At 32.5% G+C, this 21,626-nt stretch overlaps 1 protein-coding gene and 1 non-coding gene across 17 annotated transcripts in view; one reads left to right on the forward strand and one right to left on the reverse strand.

Annotated features, from left to right (window-relative positions):
• Nucleotides 1-216: 216 nt before the first annotated feature.
• The window catches only part of N4BP2 (NEDD4 binding protein 2), a 67,001-nt gene continuing 45,591 nt past the window's right edge, over nucleotides 217-21,626 (reverse strand). For 14 of the 16 annotated variants that reach the window (XM_074349013.1, XM_074348993.1, XM_074348982.1 and 11 more), the window contains 10 exons: nucleotides 21,538-21,623; nucleotides 20,970-21,015; nucleotides 19,464-19,660; nucleotides 17,264-17,359; nucleotides 16,543-16,661; nucleotides 12,872-13,010; nucleotides 9,864-10,052; nucleotides 8,814-8,982; nucleotides 4,921-5,044; nucleotides 217-3,673 (listed from right to left, as the gene is read on the reverse strand). In XM_074349013.1, the coding sequence (XP_074205114.1) occupies nucleotides 3,628-3,673; nucleotides 4,921-5,044; nucleotides 8,814-8,982; nucleotides 9,864-10,052; nucleotides 12,872-13,010; nucleotides 16,543-16,661; nucleotides 17,264-17,359; nucleotides 19,464-19,660; nucleotides 20,970-21,015; nucleotides 21,538-21,623 (1,211 nt within the window). In that variant the 3' untranslated portion in view covers nucleotides 217-3,627. Of the gene's footprint in view, nucleotides 3,674-4,920; nucleotides 5,045-8,813; nucleotides 8,983-9,863; nucleotides 10,053-12,871; nucleotides 13,011-16,542; nucleotides 16,662-17,222; nucleotides 17,360-19,463; nucleotides 19,661-20,969; nucleotides 21,016-21,537; nucleotides 21,624-21,626 lie in introns of those variants that run through there. The other 2 variants (XM_074349034.1, XR_012501199.1) reach the window with 2 other exon arrangements.
• Nucleotides 14,860-14,933, forward strand: TRNAT-GGU (transfer RNA threonine (anticodon GGU)). Its single transcript has one exon. It is a non-coding gene; the product is annotated as a tRNA-Thr (tRNA).

Here is a 21,626-nt window from a genome sequence, read left to right on the forward strand (position 1 = left end):
TGTGAAGAGCTAAACCTAGTTAATCCATTTATCTGGTTCCAACGTAAACCTCTATTTGCTACAGCAAAATAATTTAAACTAGAATAAAAGTTGTGGAGAAAAATGAAATTTTTATGACCCTTTTCCCTCGAAATTAGAAAGTTTCACATAAAAATATACGTTCATATTTAAGCCACTAACTCTACCACATCAAATGAAGGATATCCTCACACTGGACAGTGACTAAAGTATTTTATTAAATTAAGGTATGTAATTTGCAAATGGTTTCATAAGAAACTTTAAAAGCAAACTTATAAAACATTTTCAATAAAAAAGTACAGAGTTAACAGCAAAATTACATTTTCTTTACAGTACAAATAAAAACATTTTGTTTGTGATACACTGCCTGAAAATTTTATAATATATTCTCCAACTGACAGCTGCAATATATTTTAATGAGAAGTCTCATGGTTAATTCAATCACTTGTTAATAATGGGTTCATCATTTGGACCATAAAAGTCAATTGCTCAACTTTAAGGTAAATAATAAAATTTGTCATCATATAATGTGAAGTTATAAAAGGCTTTTAGGGATGTAGATGTATTCTAGCCTTGTTTCTCTAATAAATTCTGCAGAGACAATGAGTAATACTGTAAACTTGAATTACACTTTAAAAATAAGCACCATTAACATACATTCTACATGAACTTACTTCACGATTTAAATGACAATTTTTTTGGCCACATAAACATTTAAATCTGTGTTCTTTACGATGTAAATAAAACTAAGCAATATTTAACCACTACACAGAAAGATTATCAAACTTCACCTCATTGCACAATGGAAAAGCACTTAGAAAAAGCACTTGGAAAAAATAGTACACCTTATTTTTGTGTTTTTATACATTATGTCATTTTTCTTAAGTTGAGAGCAGTTAAAACATTGTCAGAGCAATTTCCTGAGTTTCAAAGTTTCCAATTTCCAGCTCAGAAATAATCAGTCTTGCTATTATACATGTTCTTTTTCTAAGCATAAAACACACTTGAATTTAAAAAGAAAAAGATCAAAAGGATCAGAAACAATCCAACAGAATTATTTAGCTTTTCTTCTCAAAATGTGTTATAATACACAAGACATTTTAACATATAACTCAGGATTTCTAGTATACAATATGTCCTATATTTAAAGGCCATAGAATTGCAAGTAGTATTGAAACACTAATAAATTGAAGAAACCTCAACTTGAAAATAATAGAGATATAAGAACAGCCAATAAATGTAAGACAATATGCTTCCATTTCTCACAGTGAAGTAAGGAAATGAATAGATTGAAAATACTGTTAAGAGTCCCCTCGGTCCAACTCCACTTCCCCTGCGGTTTGCACACTAGTTCTCTTTTTACCCCCAGTAGATCCTGGTAACAGACGACTTAAGGAATATAATTGTTACTAAAACCTTCCAAACTACAGAAGTGTTATACTTTTTAAAATATTAATAAGTCTGCAAAAAGCCATTTTTAATGAATCATGTATTAGCACAAGCACACCAGTACAAACATGAAACCTGTGTTTACTTTTGATCTGTAAGATTTAGAAATGGGCAGAAGAGAAAACTCTGATAATCCCCAAACTCTGTTTCCCATCAGCATATATGATTAGAAATGGGTAAAAGAAGAAGGAAGCAATTATAAAATTTTCTTTCACAACTATGTGTTGCTTAAACTCTGCCAGGTAGTGGTGTCGGAGGCAGTTTGGTATTCAACAATTTCATAAAAACACTTATGATACTCAAAATTTGTCTATATTTATGAATGACGATTAAGAAAGAATACCCTAGATACATCAAAAAAAGCATAAAATTAAGAGTTGATACAGTATAAAGCACTGCTTCTTTCATTTGCTTTCTGCCCACAAAATACCTCACCTCTTGTTCTTTTTGACTGCTCCCACATTAATCATAATTATAGTAAATAATATTGAAATAAGTCTAGTTGAAGTGCTCAAAGCTGTTTTTTTTAACTAGGTGAGGAAAGACAAAAACATAGAAAATGAGTATGCAGCAGTACACACTCGAATAATTCTAGGTTTCACTATTGTTATTCACATTTCTTAAATCATATCAATTTATACACAGAAATATTTTATTTCATTAACTAAAAACTATAGTTTTATAATAAGTTGTTGAAAAGAACTGCTTTATTTTTAATGTATACAACTCTTCTAGACATTACAAAAAAAGTGCCAAATTGCTGGCATTTTTTAAACAAATTACTATAAACATAATGTGAATACTTCAATACCAGTCACTATTTCTAAGTAATAAACATATATTTTTATTTTTGTGGGAATAAATTCAATGATGTGGCACTTCTTCTATAAGCATGCTTTCATGATATATAAAAATTTTTTTTGAGTTTTATTTTCATTAAAATGTCTGTTCTTTTGGGAAACCATTCTGTAATTTAGGATTCTTTCAGTAACAGCTGAATCCTGTAATTCCTGATCCAAATGCTTTTTTAAGCTTATCAAAAAGCAACACAACTGTTTGCTAAAATTATATATGTTTAAAATATCCCCCACATCCAAAGTTCAATTTATTTAAACCAGTGTCTTAGCCTGAAAAATTATACTTTACCACGTTAAACTTGTGTAAGGAAATTGTAACTGACATACTAACAGGACTTTTCAGCTCACCAAAAACCAGAAGTAAATGAAAGTTTCCTTTCAGAAAGTTGGCTCTTTTTAAAAATAAAGGTAAAAAACTTTTCAATTGTAAGAATTTATGATTATATAAAAAAATGTTTTCTATATTTGTTTTAAGTCAATAGGATTCTGACTTACTGCAGTTTAGAAATTACATGCCTCAAATATAAAATATAGCTCTTTAGTACCGTCTTAAATACCACTTACAGAAGACAGTTCTATGAGACTTGAAGCAATTCTAGAAGACAGTAACAGTTGGTAGGCATCTAACCATTTCTCCTTCTCTGAAAACTTTTTTGCCTATGAAAGGTATAAAACTGCAATATAAGCTCAGACCCCAATTTTACTCCTAGAAAATGCAGACACACAGAACAAAGGAACAAAAGGTAAGAGATCAAGATTATATACACAGCAGAAGAAAGTACAACAGCACGTCTTCCTTCCTGTAGGACATGGCAAAATGATTTTTTCTGTATTTTTTGAAATCAAAAAGTACTCAAGTGTTTTTGTTAGATCTCCTTTCTTCAGTTACTACTACTTTTTTTCATACAAGCCTTTGAAGGGCATGAACCAGGCCTCAAAGCACTTAAAACACCTCTCATAGAAGTCTTTAAGACTTCACTAAATGTCAAACGACAATTAATACAAAGGTAACATTTTGTCTGAGAAAGAATCAGAGCATTTCAAACTTTAAAACTGCAGCTGATAATTTTCTTAGATACTGTGTAATCAATAAAAATTCTCTTTAGTTATTTGTAACAGACAAATTTGGCATTTGATTCAGTAAAAAATTAAACTTCTCTTGAGTTTTGAAAAACATTATGTTTTTCTGTTTTATAATTGGACATTATTTCTAATAAAACAGGTTTACTGTAAAATTGACTACTGCAAATAAAACTAATTTTAACCTACAAACCTTCACACTTTTAAATCAAGGACGTTTATTTTACTTTAGCATGACTTTCAAGCACCCTGGTTTAATTTCAGAGAACCTGCAGAAATGAGAAAAGAGGTATTTTAAAGACAAAAATTTCAAACTGATAAATATATCCTGTAATCAATTCCAAGAACCTACACTAAAAAACATTTATTATCAAAGTACTCTCTGTTAAGTCACACCCAGGGCCATTATCTATACTTATGTTCCTTCTAATCTATTATCAAATTAAATACAAGTCTAAGGCTGAGGGTTACTCCTAACTTAGTGCTTATTACAACTTAAGATTTTTTAAATTCTCAAGCCTGAATGAAGAAGAGCATGCTGTAAGAAGGGTAAGTCAATGTCTGCATTACATTACTTCCATGCACTGTGTCAGTACCAAGAAGAAACTTCTGATAGGTAAGTCTGATTTTTTAGGCCATGAAGTGCTCTCAACTCTCTCAGTGTGAAATTTAAAGAAACACTAGTCTCTAAAATAGATCATTAATCCCAATATGATAATGTTCTGGTCTAACTACTACTTTTGTAAAAATAACTCTGAAATGTCATCTGTTTTCATGCTCAGAATACATATACCATTTTCTATAATGTAGCCAGTATTTAATTACAGGGCATAAACAAAATATGCTACATTAACTAAAACCAAAAATAAGAGATATAATGATATATATCTTCAGGGAATCTATCCATCAACAAATTTTTATTCTTGGACTTTTCTTGTCATTTGCTGTTACTAAATAATAATCTCTTAATAAAAAAGGACATTTCATGTTTGTCAGCTAAGACCATTAATGGTATTTAATTTATAAAGGTGTACAAATTCATAATTGACGGGAGATTACCACTAAAGCTTAATTATATTCAAATTATAACCGTATTTTAGCAGAAGCCTCAATTTTTTCCAAAATCCACAAACATGTTTCCCTTCAAAGGAATTAAACAGTAACCTTAAACGATAATATGTATAATCTAATTATATCTTGAATAATACATTATCAAAAAATACAAATATACTTATTTTCTTTTACATTTTTTTCCTTTTTTAGATTTTAAACTTATGATAGAGATAGTTTTGTCACATGATTACTTCAACAAGAAACACATCTGTCTTTCATTTTGGGTTTCCTGGACATCATAGATCCAGCAGGGAATGTTATATCATAATTTAAGCATGAATTTGTGGCTAAAATCAGATAGTTAAATTTAGTTAACTATTTTAACAAACCGCTCCTAGCATATTATTCGTGTTTACTATCTGTATATGGGCAATTGCAATGATCCACAGAAATCTATACTCACCTGAAGCTATGGCTTGTGAGGTATTTGATGACGGCTGGTTTGATGCGAGCAACTCCTCCCTGGCTATGGTTTCCTCTCCCCGTAATCACAGAGAGATAGGGCTTGCCACTGTTCTGCTTAAATTCTGTTACAAAAGGAATTGGAACAGGTAAAATTAATTTATCCTATATTCTTAAGAGAAAACAAACCTTTACTCAAACACATGAGATATTTTCATGAGGATTTAGAGATTTACAATTTCAAAAAGCCCCCAAATGAATGTTTTTAATGTATGTTTCATCTACGCTTTGAGGATGGAAGCCTGATAGCAATTCATCTACCTACAGACATAAGTAGAACTTCTTCTGTGGGGAGAGAATGTCTGTGTGCTACCAGAATTTCTCTCTGAAATAATGATGACAACAATAATATTAATAATATCTAACAATTATTACACACATGGATTCAGGCATGCGTTAAGTGACTTATTAACTAAGAATCTTCACAACAATCTGATTAACTAAATATTCTGAAGCCAGCCAGCTTTGGTCTGGTTAGCAGCTCTGCCAGTAAATGACTGTGTAATAGGACCATCGATAAATACTCTGTCTATCTGTGCCTATTCCCTTATCAGTAAAATGAGGCATAAAGCTATTGCTTTATAGAATAGCACCCTCAGGAATAGCCATTAGCAAATCCACTCATTATAGCATGAACTGCAGTCTTACTGTTAAAGATAATCGATTGTTAACTTATGAAAACTATTCCAAATAGATGATTTTAAAATATCAAATGAACCTGAGCCTCTTGAAAGACCACAGCTCCTGCTTGTGGAAATCAAGTATATAAATCCTGAAGGTCAAAAACAGCTACAATAACATAACAACAAAAAAAATCTGTTAATAATAAGAGTTGATTTAATGAATTCAATAGATTCTTGTTCCTCGGTTATAAATAGTACAAGTTTTGACCTTAAGCATAAAATACATATACACACAAACATTCCATATTCTGCTCATTAAGTTGCCCTAAGACCTCCAGCAGATCCACAGATTGTTTTTCAAGTATCATATCTCCAGGGCAATATTTAGCCTGAAGTTTTAAGCAAATATATTGTTCTTGGACTTCTAATTATTTCTTTGCTTAAGACTTCCACTTCTACTCTAATCCATATGCATAACTTCAAGCAATATTTTGTTCAAAATTCAACTCTGAGTGATGACTAAACAAAGGTATTCACTTTGTAAAAATCTTTTACACTACATAATTCTTATTTGTGCATTGTTCTTTATGAATGTGATATTTCAAATAAAAGGTTACTAAAAAAAACAGCCCAACAACCAACCTTGTGGGTGGGTAGAGCTCAGTGATAGAACACATGCTTAGCATGCATGAGGTCCTGGGTTCAATCCCCTAGTACCTCCATTAAAAAACAAAAAACAAACTTAGATCTCTTTAACCATAATTCAGCTCTCATCGCTCCTTCTCTACTGCTCCCCTCATCAGTTAAGTCAGTTATTTATAGCATCTCACCTTTCAGTAGTTAGCTTACTGCTCTGAAAATGTTCTCTAATTGAATTGCATGCCTCAACCAAAGTTGGTGTTCAAAGGATGTTTACTGAATGAATTAATGTATATGCTTATGTTCCCAAATTTCAAGCTATTTATCTGCTGTTTATCACATTTAAAAAAAAACTATTAACTTACTTTTAAGCATATCCCAGATTTCTTATCAACTGTAAATATTTCAGTATGTATTTCAAAAAGGACTCTAAAAAAATATATAATAACCACTGTGTCACCACCATCTTACAAAATTAAAAGTAGTTCCTTAATATATTTCTTAAAATGGCTAAAAGTTTCCCCCAGTAGTCTCAAAAAATTGTCTTTACAGTGATTTGTTTGAATCAAGGTCAAAACAAGTCTACACATTGCATTTGACTGATACATTTAACTTAATCTAAAGGTTCTCCCCTACCCCTAAGTTTTTTTTGGTTTTTTTTTTTGCTGTTGTTGTTGTTTTGTTTGTTTATTTTTATAATTTGTTGAAAAAATTAGATCATTTATCCCAGATATTCACAGTTTGGATTTTCCTGACTGTATCCCCATGGTGCCATTTAACATGTTCCTCTGTTCCCTATAAATCCATATAAAGTAGTAGTCAGATTTAAAGGCTTTATCTGCTTCTGGTTATTTGGAGGCAAAAAAGCTTCATAGGTGGTGGTAGTTTATTTTTCAATCAGAAGACACATAAAAGGTCAGATATCTTTTTTAAAAAAATTCATCCCCAATTTTGACAATCACCTTTTATGACTAAAACCAATCCAGGGCAGAGCCACAGATTCCCCCCTCTGACATTTCTGTTCAACAATACTACCATCTGGTGGTAATTGACAGTAACTACAGGCTACCACAGGTAGCAAGCACAACATGGACTTTGGCTTCCAGAAAAGCTTTGTATCTTGAGTCTGACCAAGTATCATCCTACACAAGTTATTTAACTCTTTCATTTTCATAATTTTTTTCTATTGAGATAAAATTCACATAACATAAAATTCATGCTTTTAAAAAGTACAATTCAGTAATTTTTATTTATTTACAATTTAGTGGTATTTATCAATATTACAACGTTGTGCAACCATCAACACAATCTAACTCCGAACATTCCACCATCTCAAGAAGAAGTTCTGTGCCTGTTAGCATTCAATCTCCATTCCCCTACTTTCCAGGCCTAGCAAACATTAATGTCCTTTCTTTTTCTATAGATTTGCCTATTTTAGACATTTCATATAAATGGAAATCATATATGTGGCCATTTGTATCTGGCTTCTTTCCCACAACATAATGTTTACAAGGTTTATCCATGTTGTAACATGTGTCAGCATTTCATTCCTTTTTGTGGCTGATTTATATTCCATTATATGGATATACCACATTTTATTTGTCCATTCATCAGCTAGTCAGACATCTGGGTTGTTTCCACTTTTTGGTTATTTTGAACATTCATGTACAAGCTTTGCTATGGATAAATTATGTTTTCAATTCTCTTGTGTACAAACCTAGGAGCAGAACTGCTGGGTCATGTTTAACATTTCAAGGAATACCAACCTTTTCCACAATGGTTGCACCATTTAATATTCCCACCAGCAATATATGAAGGTTCCCATCCTCTACACCTTACCGGCACTTATTATTTTCCATTTTATTAAACTTTTAAAATCATCAGTCTCTTTATCTATAAAATGAGAGGAATGCCTACTTTTTATTCAGTCATTTATCCAGAAGTTTTTAAGTGTTAAATGAAAGGCTCTATATACAATAATGATTCAATAATCATTACTGACTCAATTCTTTGCCAGAAAGACAGACATTTAATCATCAATTATACAACAAGCTTTTTATAAATACTGTGATACATAGGAGTACTATGAGAAGCTATTAATATGGAGCCTAACTTAGTGTGGAGGTCAACAAATGATAGTGAAGATAAACATACAGAAAAGAAAGAGGAGCAAAACACAAGATGAGAATGCAGAGGCAGGCAAAGAATGGTTATGCAGGGATCTGGGAATTTATGCTAAATGAAACATGGCAACCTGTACTTTCTTATCACAATGCTTATGTAACTATTTATTCACTGTCATCTATCCTACTAGATGGCAAACACCATAAAGACAGGGATCATGTGTCCTTTTCACTATTTTATCCCTGATGTCTAGAATATAGAAGAAAATCAAATTTTTATCGAGTAAATGATTTCCTCATTCTCTACGGACAGAATACTCTAACACTCCTGTGTAAGTTTTTCTTTTCTCCAATTTAAATAATGTATTTAAACTGCTCTTATATTTTCTCTTATATCAATACAAGCAAAGATATTTTCTATTGAAAATTTGTCATGACTACAGTCCTACCTTCAGTTTTCTGCTGTAAAACTGTTGTCAAATGTTCTATAGCCTCATCCACATGCAGCCCATGGAGGTCTAAAACATTCTGTGGCAGCAGGGAGGCATTGACTTTCTCAAAGATCTCCACGGCAGCAAGGTGATTGGCTTCTTTCATCTTCTGCTCATGGAGACTACCCTTTAATTACAAACATATCACCAGTAATCACTTTTGATATCTGCTACTTAGTAGACAGTGAAGAAAAAAATAGTGCCCCACACAAAAGAAGAACAAAAAGGGAACAAATCTAAAACTTTAAATAATGTGATGGGCTACTATGCAAGAATGCAACAAAATTTAGGTGAATTTCAGTAGACTAATAACATAGTCCATAAAATACTAAGTCATTATTTCTAACTTATTCTCTGATCCAAAAATCATACAAGAGAGAAACTTTAAACATCACCCATTTCAAGAAGGAATCCACTGATTTATCTTTTGATAATCCTGGGTCTCACCCCTCTTAACACCTTGTAGTCACCTCTGAAGTCATCCTCAAGGTTTGCTAGTATTGCTGACAAGGTTATACAAGTTTGATACTTTTAAAAAAGTAAGCTATACGGAACCACAAAAATAAAAAAGGAGATCAGTCAGGTTTCTTGTAATAGCCTGCCAAGTGAGCCCAGGTAGAAATTTTCCTTCCCTAAAAAGATGTTAATGTAACTTTCTTTTTCTGACTATAAAAGTGAAACATTACTAAAAATTCAGACATGATAGAAAGCACAAGGCCTCTGTACTCCCACTCTGAGATGGCCAATATTAACATTCTGCTGCCTTTCCCCCAGAAAATTTCTATCTGTTTAGAAGTGGTACTGAATAAGAGAATCCAAACTAAAAGAAAATGTAGACTGTCAAATTCTCAGAACCACTTCTCACTTATTAGGATACTTTATATATCACTTATATAATCTACATTCCCCAGAATAACTGAATCTAGTCACAATATGAGGTATTATCTGCTTCAAGATTATTCAGACATCATAAGTGACAAAGAAAAAATAATCAGTTTTCCTCTTTACCTGCTGGGCATAAAACGTGGCCACGTTCTTCTTCCCCATCCGATAGGCTTCCTTTGCCTTGCTGTAGCATTCCATTCTCTTCTGCTGGTGCAGGAACGCCTCCGCCCTGTAGTCATCGTACTCTGGGTACTCAAAATCCTGGAAAGATGGTTCGTTTGGTGTATCTTCAGTCTCTTTCAATTTCTTTACCTGTACAATGTTACACAGTAAGAAAAATATAAAAGAAAGTAGAAAAACACAAGCTTTACTTCAGAAAACGTATATGAAAACTGGGCTCTACTATTTTTTACCTTTCTTCTCAGAAAACAGACAAACTATCCCAGTGTCTACCCAGTAAGTCATGCACTTAGTGACTACCATTAATGTTTTCTTGTCATTAGGGTACCCCTTCTTTAACCACTCTTAGCTTAGAAGATGTTGAAAATTTCTCTAAAATTATAAAATATAAGTAGGTCAAGCCAAAAGAGAGAATATAAGATATTCAAAGGATAAAACTCATTTATTTAATGCAATATTTTCCAAATTTTAGTTTGTAAACGCATTCAAAGGGTCAGGCCAGTCATTGAAGGAAGTGATGGCATATTTCAATTTATATTTTTTTTAAAAACAACTAATAAGGTAACTGTATAATGTATATATATATATTTAAAGACAGACAGGCATATGGAATGACCATGCCTGGTAGTTAGTAAAAATCATAAGTAGGTTTATGGGGCAGTTTTCAATCAGCTGACTACCAACTAGCCACTAAGGTAGTGTTGACTTTTTGAGATTTCTGAAAAATCATCCATCAAGCAGTTGTTGTCCAAAATGGACCCTTAAATTAAAAAAGCTAAACTCACTCTAATTTAAAACACGAGGTAATGAAAATAATAATTATGCAATGTAGCTTCAATGTTCTCCACAAAACAGAAAAGAGTAAATAAAGGTATCACCATATTCCTAACTCATTACCAGAGTAAAAATCTGTAAATGTATAGTCTATTTATTTTTGCAACAAATACCCAGCTTATTATGTGAAAGAACACAAGGCTCTCTCTCACACAGAATCTGCACAGAACCTGCATCCTTATGTCACTCTCACCAGCTTCTTTCACATACTTCCTTCATATTAATGTTTAAATATTCTACGATTATATGGTTTGCATCTCTGATAAAATCAAAGGCTTTGCAGGGAGGGGATAATAAAAATGCTTTTTATGACCTTTGAAAAGCCCATGGTGCCTAACACTATGAACATAAATATTTCATAGCCTTAAAATCTCTCTCTGCTGGTATTCATACTGAAAAATGCAAATCACATTTGGTTCTCTGGGAAGAAATCTCTCATTTCTTGCTTTTAAGAAAAGAAAAAACAGTATATAATAAGAGATACTTTATCAAATAGCTATTCTCTTTTAAAATAAAACCAAGATTTATTTTTTATCTCTTTCATAGAGATGTGGTCTACTGTAACTAACTTCACTAACAAAGGCCAAGTGAAATACATACTTCCTAAGAATTCACCTAATTAGTGCCACTTATTCTCTTGAAAGCATGATGTAGTGTAATATCAAAACCATTTCCTATGGTAACAAACTTGTACATTTTATTAAATGCTAAAGGGAAAAAGTAGTAGTACTAATGAAACGTTTAAACATTTTTTAAAAATGTTAGTTTCTTGAACAAAACAGATAAATCAAAATATTATGGGTATTATGATACTCCCCTTAGTATCTCTGGTCCCTTAAGGTCCTGAGATATCAAAGACAGTATTTTAAGATTTGTGAACCAAATAGTCTAAGTCATAAAAAAAAAAATTCACACAACTACAGTTTTTTTTTTCAATTTTAATGGACAGTGGATATAAAGAGACATTTCTTCAAAAAAATATACAAAAGGCTAATAAGCACCTGAAAAGATGCTCATCATCATCAGTCATCAGGGAAATAAAATCAAAATCACAATGAGATAGCACGTCTGAATTAACTGTCTTTTATTTCCTGTATTCTGATGCTTTGACATCTGGGGTCTTGCTCCCCTGGAAACACAGTGCCCACCCCCCATCTTGGGGTAGCTAATTCCTAGAAACAGGAAATAACCTGCCTGTTGGCACACCTTACATATGCAAACTATGCAACCTAGAGCCCATACACCCAACCACCTCCTTTAAGGGGCTCTCACTCTCTGGGTCACCATTCACGTACCCTAATCACTGAAGCAGGTACCCAAAAACTAGGGACAGCTCCTATGCCCCTGAGCCTGCTGAAATTATTCAAATTAGCCAATCTTATACCTGTTTATTATCCTGCCTTGTCCATTCCTTCCCACAGAAACCACAAAAGAGGCTCTTGCCCACATTTCCCCCTGTGCTCCCTCTGTCTCCCAGACCCTGGTGCTTCCTCATGTATCTTTGGGTGGCAGGCCTCATATTTCTAGGGATCTGTGAGTATAATAAAAGCCTTCCTTCTTGGCATTTCCATGTCTGCATGTCTTACCAAACCTGATTAAAACAAACCCCAGGACCCGTAAAACAACTTCACACCCACCAGGATGTCTATAATCAAAAAGGCAGATGATAAGTGTCAGAGAGGATGTGGAGAAATTGTAATAAACCCTTACACACTGCTGATGGAAACGTAAAATAACGTAGCCACTTTGGAAAATGTTTGGCAGCCGTTACTCAAATGGTTAAACATTTCCACACCCACATATTTATACACCAAGACCCATCATATTTCCACCCCGCTGCTATTCAATTAAGTTTCATACTCTACTTCGTCATCTACAGAGAAAAAGTTACAGAAATTTAAATGCTTGTTGTGCACAAAGATACTGAAGAAAAAAAAATAACCAGTATAAATTCATTATTTTGAGCAAACAGATATTCTAAACCAAATAGGCTATAGGTAGTTAAATTTCCAGTCTACACAAAATGGTAAGAAATAATCATTAAATTATCTAACACACCAATTACATTTTCATATACGATCATTTACCATTATTGTAAAAAATAAGTAGCTCTATACCTTTTTCTCTTTAGACTTCTGTGCAGCATGAGAAGCGACATTCTCATTTTGGTGAACAAACTCTTGCGCTACAACTGTTCTTACAGGGTCTCCATCAAGAACACAATTTAGAAATTGCACTGTGTGTTCTAATGAATAGCTGTAGAAAGTTTAAGTACAAATATAAGATCAATAAATGAAAATAAAAGTTATGTGGAAACATTAACATAAGCAATCCTTCAAACATTTTAGAAGAATATGAAGAACTAGCTCATTTCTAAGTTTTAAACATCAAACATTTAAACATTAAATGCTCATTATATATCTCAAAGATTCAAGAATGACAAGAGGGAAAGTGTCAAGTTACAGGCTCTCAAAAACTAATTTTTAAATGCATATCACAAAGTAACACGTTGATAATTAACCCATCTTCTTATCTTTTATTCTAGGTAGATTTTCCACAAATCTTTCTTTCATCTTATCAGCTATACTTAAGTCCCTTATTGGATTCACACATGGTTTCAGTTTCTATTGTGCTAAATTTCACATTTTACTTATACCATGTGGGCTCTAGTCAAAGAAATTCTAAGCAGAGATACAGAAGGGAAAAAATAAAACACTACCTTACCTCCCACCCCTACATTATTCAGGCATATTTTCATGGTGATACTACATTACGTGGAATATGAAATCTTACAAAAATTTACACTTATGTCCCCATATCCAAAGAAATTCATTCCAAAGCAAATTGTAAGTGATTTTACACTGCTCAGTATTTCAGACTATTTATGCCTATGATTTCTTCCAATGGCCAGATAATGAAGAGCTGACCACAAAGGAATATTTTTAAAATGTGATACATAGTTACCTAAAATAGTGTGATATTTTGCTATTCTTCAATTTATTGAAGACAATCCTTGAAGGGGAACCATCTAGGACCACCAGTTCCACTTTAGCATTCTCATCTTGCTGCCCCACATATGCTCAACAAATGGGGGTTTCTAGGGGATAGAAGCTACCAGAAATTATCCACATCCTAACTAGTCTTTAAAATAACCTGGCTTGCCCACTCACAGGGCTGGAAGCCAGTCTCCACCACAGATGTTGTTAGAAGTACATGGCCCAGGAAGATTACATCACAGGCTTATACTGCAGTAACTGAACAAACCTACCCTTCTTACCAGGATGAAGCTGGAACTACTGCCAACTGAGAAGATTATCTAGCTATTGGCAGACAAATGGAGGTATTCATTTAATACCATAATACCTACCCTGAGGGGCCTGACTGACCTATCACTCTGGGTATCTGAGGGAAGGACTCACTCAGTCTCTTTAACTAGCCCGGGGAACCACAACTCTGGGTTTTTTCCACATCAGGCCTTCTTGTCCTGGTTCCCCCACAGAAAAGAGTGGCCACATGCCAGCACCACACTTCTAACCCCCAGTGCCTAGGGGTATTTTAACATATAACTCTAAGAAAACAGTAGTTTAGGTAGCAAAAATAAAAAGGGAAATTTTGGATTGAAATAATATCATGAAAAACTTGAATCAAGTGACATATTTAGAACTCTGCATAATCAGCAACGAATATTTTTGAAAAGTACTTTCATATAATATTTATACATGATCATAAAGAAAATCTCAAATTCTAAAAAGTAGAACTCTTCCAGGCTGCATTCTTGTACCCCAATGCAACAAAACCAAAATAAACAGTATAAACAAAATAAACTCCCCACATCACCAAACCATCAAACCATTTAGAAAATTAAAAATTCTTGAACAAATGAGAAAATAAAGCCAAGTTAGATATTATTTAAAAAATAATAAAAATGAAAACACTATATATCAAAATCGAAACATTACATATATATCAAGAACATTTTACAGAGAAAAATTCATACCCTTAAATATATTTGCTATTAAAGACTGAAAGGAAACTAAACAAAGAGTTGAAAATAGATCAATAAATTTTAAGAGAAAGGAACCATCAAAATAGAAAGGAAAGGGGTGGGGGTGTATAGCTCAGTGGTAGAGTGCGTGCTTGGTATGTACGAGGTCCTGGGTTCAATCCCCAGTACCTCTGTAAAGAGAAAAAAAAAAAAGAGGAATCACCAAAAACAAAAGCAAAAGTAAATGATTAGAGAATATAAAACAGACTTTGATAAATAAACTAAGAGCTTGTTCTTTAAAAGGGCCAAGCTGCAAAAACAAAGAGAACAGAAAAAAAAATTGGGAAAGGAAAAAGGCATATGATCAAATATAAAATAATGTTTTTAATTATTACAGCAGATTACATATAACTTAACAATAATAAACTTGAAAGCCCAGGTAAAATTTATGATTTTCTAGAAGAGAAACTACCAGAAAAGACTCATAAAAAAAAAAAAGCAAACATCTGAAAAAAGCAGTAACCTTAAAGAGAGTAAAAAGTTCTAAAAATCTTCTTCCTAAAAGGCGCAACCCCAGAACCTTCAAGGTACTAATTTATTTATATTTTCCAGAGCATTATACTTGCCAGATTCCTTTATTAAGCCTAATACCAAGGAAAACTCCGATAACAAAATCTGACAAAAATAACACAGGAATAGAAAATCACAGATTAATCGCATTTACTTACTGTCACAAAAATCCTGAAATCAATTTCTACACTGCATTAAAGGAAAAAAACCTGAAGGTAATTTTTACTCCAGAAATTATTGTGATTGACATGAAATATACTAATAAACTAAAGTAAAAACTCTGTATTAGATTCTCAAAAAATTCTTAAAAGGTATCTATTTAAAACAACTCTTGATAAAATTGAAATTTAAGGACTACATTAAGATTGAAAGTATGTATTACTACTCAAATCAGAAGCATTCCTAACATACCAAACATCAAAACATACTATAACACTACAATAATTAAAATAAGATGGTGGAAACCCAGGACCAAACAAACAGCTCAATGGAATCAAAGAGTCTATAAAAGAAAATGTACATTTAGGAATGTAGTAAATATTACTGGTTATATTTTATGTCAATGGATAAAGATGATCTATTCATCCAGGGGATAATCATTTAGAAAAACAAGTTAAATCTCTACTTCATACTACACACAGTAAGCCTTTATTAAAGAAAATTTGGCACTAGCTACAAAAACTTTTAATGCACACACTGAACCAGCAATTTCACCTTTGAGAAGCAGCCTACAGCAGCATTCACCCACACACACAGAAACATATGTTCAAGAATGCTCAGTGCAACATCGTTTCCAATTTTTCTTACAGTCAAAAAGCCTATAGAGCATGTTTAAATAAACTACAGTACTTTCACTTAAGAATACTACGGAATACTCTATAGACTTTTAAAAGTAAAAAGCCAATGACAAAGTATGGACAGGAAAAATAAGTAACAGCAAAACTGTAAAACACAACCCATTTTTTGTGAAATATACATTTCTATACAGACAAAAAAGCAAATAGATACACATGTATGTACACACATTAATGTAAGTATATGAGAAAAAGACTGAGGAGGACTATGAATCAAGTGACAGAAACTTCTCACTTTCTACATCATTACATTTAAATGGTTTAATATACCTATAGTTATTTTTGTTGTCAGAAATATAAAAATAATATATTGAAATACATGACATATGCTCTCAATGGTATCATAACAGAAACTACAAACAATCCTTCTAGCACTCACTTGTGGTCCTTGAAAATGTCCACCAGAAAATTTTGGTTAATGGCTGGAAATATCTTGAAGAGCTGCTTCTCCTTTAGTTTAGTGGCACAATCTTTTTCAAACGTAAGTGGCTCCCTTCTCTAAATCAAACAAACAAACAAAAAAAAGACAAAAATCATCCTTAAGATGGAATTTACAATACCAGTTATGCTGATCCAAAGCAAGGTTATTTTATTGCAAGACTAATAATTTAAAAGCAATCACAGATTTTCTTCACTGACTAAAGGCTGAAATTAGTAACGTGAGTATTCTTGCACTATTTATTTATATCCCATTTTTTGCTAAGTATTCAAAGCTGCTCATTAATATACACATACATATAATCACACATATACACATATATGTATGCATGTGTATATATACTCAAATATACACACACAACACATTCAATCAAATTATACACAAAAGGATAAAGATATATATATATATAAACAGGATATAAATAAATGAAGAAGTCAGAGAGTAGAGGAAATAAAGGTAAGAGTATAGGATAAAGCTAATAAGTAAAATTAGTATATAAATGCATGCCACAAAATCCTGTACAATTTGCTAAAGGTGGGCCACAAATTCAGTTCTGAGCTTCTCAGTGGCCAAAGCAAAGGGGGAAACAAAGATTCTGTGTCCATAAAATAAAAACAAACCAGTTGCTCAGGAGAAGTACAGCTTTTTCTGGTACTGAGACCTGAGAGAAATTTCTCCCATGGGTCTTCATAAAAGGGACACTGTGTGATGCTGTGAACAACGTCCTCAAAAACATATTCTCCTCAATGGGCAGAAACTACAATGTACAAATAAGTTCAAATTCAGGTTGACAGAAAATCTTAAAATTCACATTAAAAAAATTTTTCACAAACATATTTACGCCAAAATAACTGTATGTGAATTGTTACTGTTATTTTTTTCAAAGTCATATTTGGATTGTTTGACTTGCCAAACCAAAAGAGCTTTCCTAAAATTTGTTATTTTAATTCTAACTGAGGATTATGGCAAACATTCTTAAAGTGATTTCTAACTCGAAGACAATTCATTGATGTGGTGTAACTATGTAGTATTTTTTACTCCAAAAATCCTAATGTCTGAAAAGTAACTTCCTATAAAATTTCAAAGGTATCTCTGAAAATATAAAGATTACAATTTAGGACAATCCTAGAATAGTTTTTGGTTTTGAAGCCTAACCATATTTAGGCCATTTATAACACCGAACAACAAAAGAAGGGCCACAATAGATGGCAATCTGACCAGCAAAAAGGACTGGTAAAGCTGAACATATCACATATCACAAGAGTGATGGAAATAAGCCACCTCAGGATTTTAAATATTTCATATTTAAGATATATATTATAATCCAAACCTACTAAAAAATTCAGTGATCAGATTTACTAGCAATCTGCTAGGTAGTAGAGTTTCTAAACTATAAGGTCTCATCAATAAACTGGAAAGCTCATAACCTTAATCATTTTACAATTAATTCTTCTATTCATACATTATGCCTAATGTTTATTACATATTCTTTGCTTAAAAAGAATTCAAAGTATATTCTCCTTTGGGAAATTCTCCTACTGAGGCTCTACCTATGGTAATATCCTTAGGATCAAAAGAGTACAGCTTCTATTACCCAACCCACAGAAAGACAAGCAAAAATCACTGATAGAAAAAAAAAAAAAAAATTAAGTTGGGAAGTCAAAGAGTCTTATTTGTTCATTATTATACTGAGAGATTAAAAGATATTTATTTGTTCATTATTGTACTGAGAGATTAAAAGGCAGGTTAGAACCATAAAGATAAGTTTCAGTAATGGAAAATGGCATCTCAACAAAAAGTGTCACACCATTTTGGCATAAATTCTAGGCTTTCCTTATTTTTTAAGAAAACCCATTTTTCCACTTTATTACATAAATTGAAGAGATATCTGAAACAACACTAATTATGAGATCCTACTGAAGAGATTGTTCCTCGGATTATGTAAACATGCAAAGATGAAAATGGTAGCATATTTCCAATTTAATTAACAAGATAACTGGGGGATTTAAAAATCAAGGTGGAGGAATACCATCAGTCTTTCTATGCCCTAATTCTATGTATTTCAGCCAAATATAAAGGTGCTCCTTTAAGCAATCGAATGAGTTAAAAAAAAAAAAAAAAACAAGAAGGCAAAATGTTTTAACATCATCATCTAAGAACTTTTTTTCTTTGAGAACTAGACTAAATAACCTCTAAGGTCTTCACCCTTTTGTTTCTGAAATACTCAAACACTAAATTTTCAGAATTTCAGAAAAGCCTAAGAAAAAGAAATGCAAAAGAAACCAAATTCTCTTATGGCTTCATATAATTAGATATGCTGAATAAGGAACAAAAATTAAGTTCAAAGTAAAGTGAAGTTTCTGTTTGAATTTGTTTAATTGAAAAGTTAGAAAAAGAAGAATACTTAATTTTTAATTCAAGTTCTTGTTTCTCAAATTTTTTTTCTAAAAAATTTTATTTCAAAGATGGATACTTCTTTAATAGCAAGACAGTCATTTCTTATTACTAATTTATGAATAAAATCTTCAAAAGGGACTTTTTTTGTTTTTCTAGAATTAAAAAATTACAGAAGTAAATGTTAAAAGAAATATGCAGCTCAATCACCTGCAAAAATAAATCTAAAACAACAGATTTAACACAGATTGGCTTACTGTTAACAGAATATCAATAAATTTCCCAGAAGTAAAAAAACCCCAATTTCAAGCTATATTTAAAACACTTTTCAATTTTAACATTAACTTTGACTAGGTTAAAATACAGATTCCAGACAAGGAAAAGTAGAACCAAATGAAAATCACAAAGTAAACACACAATCAACCTAGAATCAGAGACAAAGGCTTAATGTTTATGCTAACTCATACCAAATCATGCTTTTCCTGTAAGGCAATTTCTTCTGACATTATTTCTCTGAGCGATACTTTTTTAGTTTGAGTGTTCCAATGATCCAATAAGGGTAGCATTTCAGGTGCTGCTAAAGTCCTCAGTAATTTTTTGCCTGTTCTCTGAGATGATTTTTGTTCAGGATTATCAAGACCAACATGCCCAACCAGGGAAGGATCTATAAAAGCAATATCAATAGTATCAGACCCTCAACAATAAATGTACAAGTTAGGCATTATTCATTCTGTTACACCTAGCTCAGAGAGACTCAGGAAACGTGATTTTTTACTTTCAGCTTATAAATGTAACATAACTCTGAAGTTTCAGAAGATATCTTCATATAATTGCAAGCAAGAAATATGTATAAATGGTAGAATATTCAAATGAGCAATGATCTGGGTATCATCGTAAATCAAGTCAGCGCTTCCCACTCTTTTCATATCACATCAACACACAGAAAAAGTGATACACATACACTGGTAAACAGAGGAAGGTGCAGCCAGCCAGAAGAGTCTAGCTAGATCGGCTCTGGTCAGCTCTTCTTAGCCACTCCCAAGAACTGAAAGGATCAATTATTTCTGCAAATCTGTAACCCACTGGAGGCACACAATAAATACTGAACAAATGGTATTCAACATAAGGAACTGAATATTCTAAGAAGTTCATAATCACAAGATTTAGTGTATAGTATTTCAGCGTTTCTAAGGGATAGCAACACATTCTGATATACTAATTTGCTTTCTTGGAGAGTGAAGACATAGCCAATACTGTCATCTGAGTAACTCTGATATCCTTTGGGCACCTTTAGCTTTCAAACAACTTTAGATCTTGAAGCTGCAACACAAGCATAGGTCTGAACTAAAGCTAAGGATCTTCACTCTGTCCATCTTCAATATGGAGTCCTAGTACGGACTGGACAAGAGCGGCATCTGGAGGAACTCATGCACAAAAGGAGGACACTATACCAGGTCTGCCACCCTGAACTAATCATATAGGACAGTGCTACCTAAGAAATCTTCTGGAATCAAATATTTTCAATTTGGCAGATGTCCTGAAAAAAGCATGCTGACTTCTGTGCTCTAACAATATTAACATCAATAAAAACTTTGAATGACCAAGTAATATTTCAATGTTCTCAAACACATGAACATTTTATTGCTCTCAAACCAGAATGGTTTTCTATCATTCAGAGCAAAATCATAAATAGGAAATACCCTGGCTACATATGCATTAGAGCACACCTTGTGTGTTCCACAGCACTCCTGAAAGTTAAACAGTATTATAGGGGCTTTTTTCTTCTTTAAGTTTTACTTTATTTTATATCAATATTAAATGTTAAATATTTTTAAAGAACTTTTTTTTGCAAATCAAAATTCTTGGGTAACATATTTTGTGGAAGCATATTTAAAATGAGTTGAAATTCATACACACACACCAAGTTTCAATACCAAGACAAGAACTTAAGAAGTAAAAGTATGTGCTTTTACCTTGCATTAACCTGCCACAGGATACCTCTTCCTGTCTTTGTCGCTCCTAACATAAAGGCAGAACAGGGGATTGGCAAAAGAGGGTGCATTAGAAAACCAAGCGTATGTCATTTTTCTCTAGTAATCATTTCTCCTTGTAAAACTATCACCCGTTCTTGCTAAATCTAATAAAATTAGATAAAAATTATAAAGTATAACTATATCTATATATTTTTTCTTATAGAGCTCTTATGCTGTATTTTTTTTAATGGTTTTGAAATTTAATTAGCACTGCAAGCCTTTAATCTAGGGAGAAAAAAACTAATTATGATTTTTTTTCCCTTAAAAAAAAATATCAACAATCATATTGAGCTCCATCGTTAATCATACAGTTTGGCCAGTGTGGAAATGATCTACAACACTGCATAGAGAAAAAAAAAATTTAGTAATCCATTAACTGGTGAAGTTCATTCTCTCTCAAAGTCTAAATTCAGTAGAACTCTTTCATATAACATAATAGATTTTACTGAAGAGCAAAGGTGACAAAATGCACACAAGGGGGGCCCTTTATAAAATGAAGCCTACCAACCATTACAGATTCTTTCCATTTCTCATGAATCACTTTAGCCAGATTCAGATCTATATGAACCACACAATCCTCAACTGTTAGGGACCCTT

The sequence above is a fragment of the Camelus bactrianus genome, chromosome 2 (genome assembly GCF_048773025.1).
Source record: "Camelus bactrianus isolate YW-2024 breed Bactrian camel chromosome 2, ASM4877302v1, whole genome shotgun sequence".
Classification (NCBI taxonomy): Eukaryota; Metazoa; Chordata; class Mammalia; order Artiodactyla; family Camelidae; genus Camelus; species Camelus bactrianus.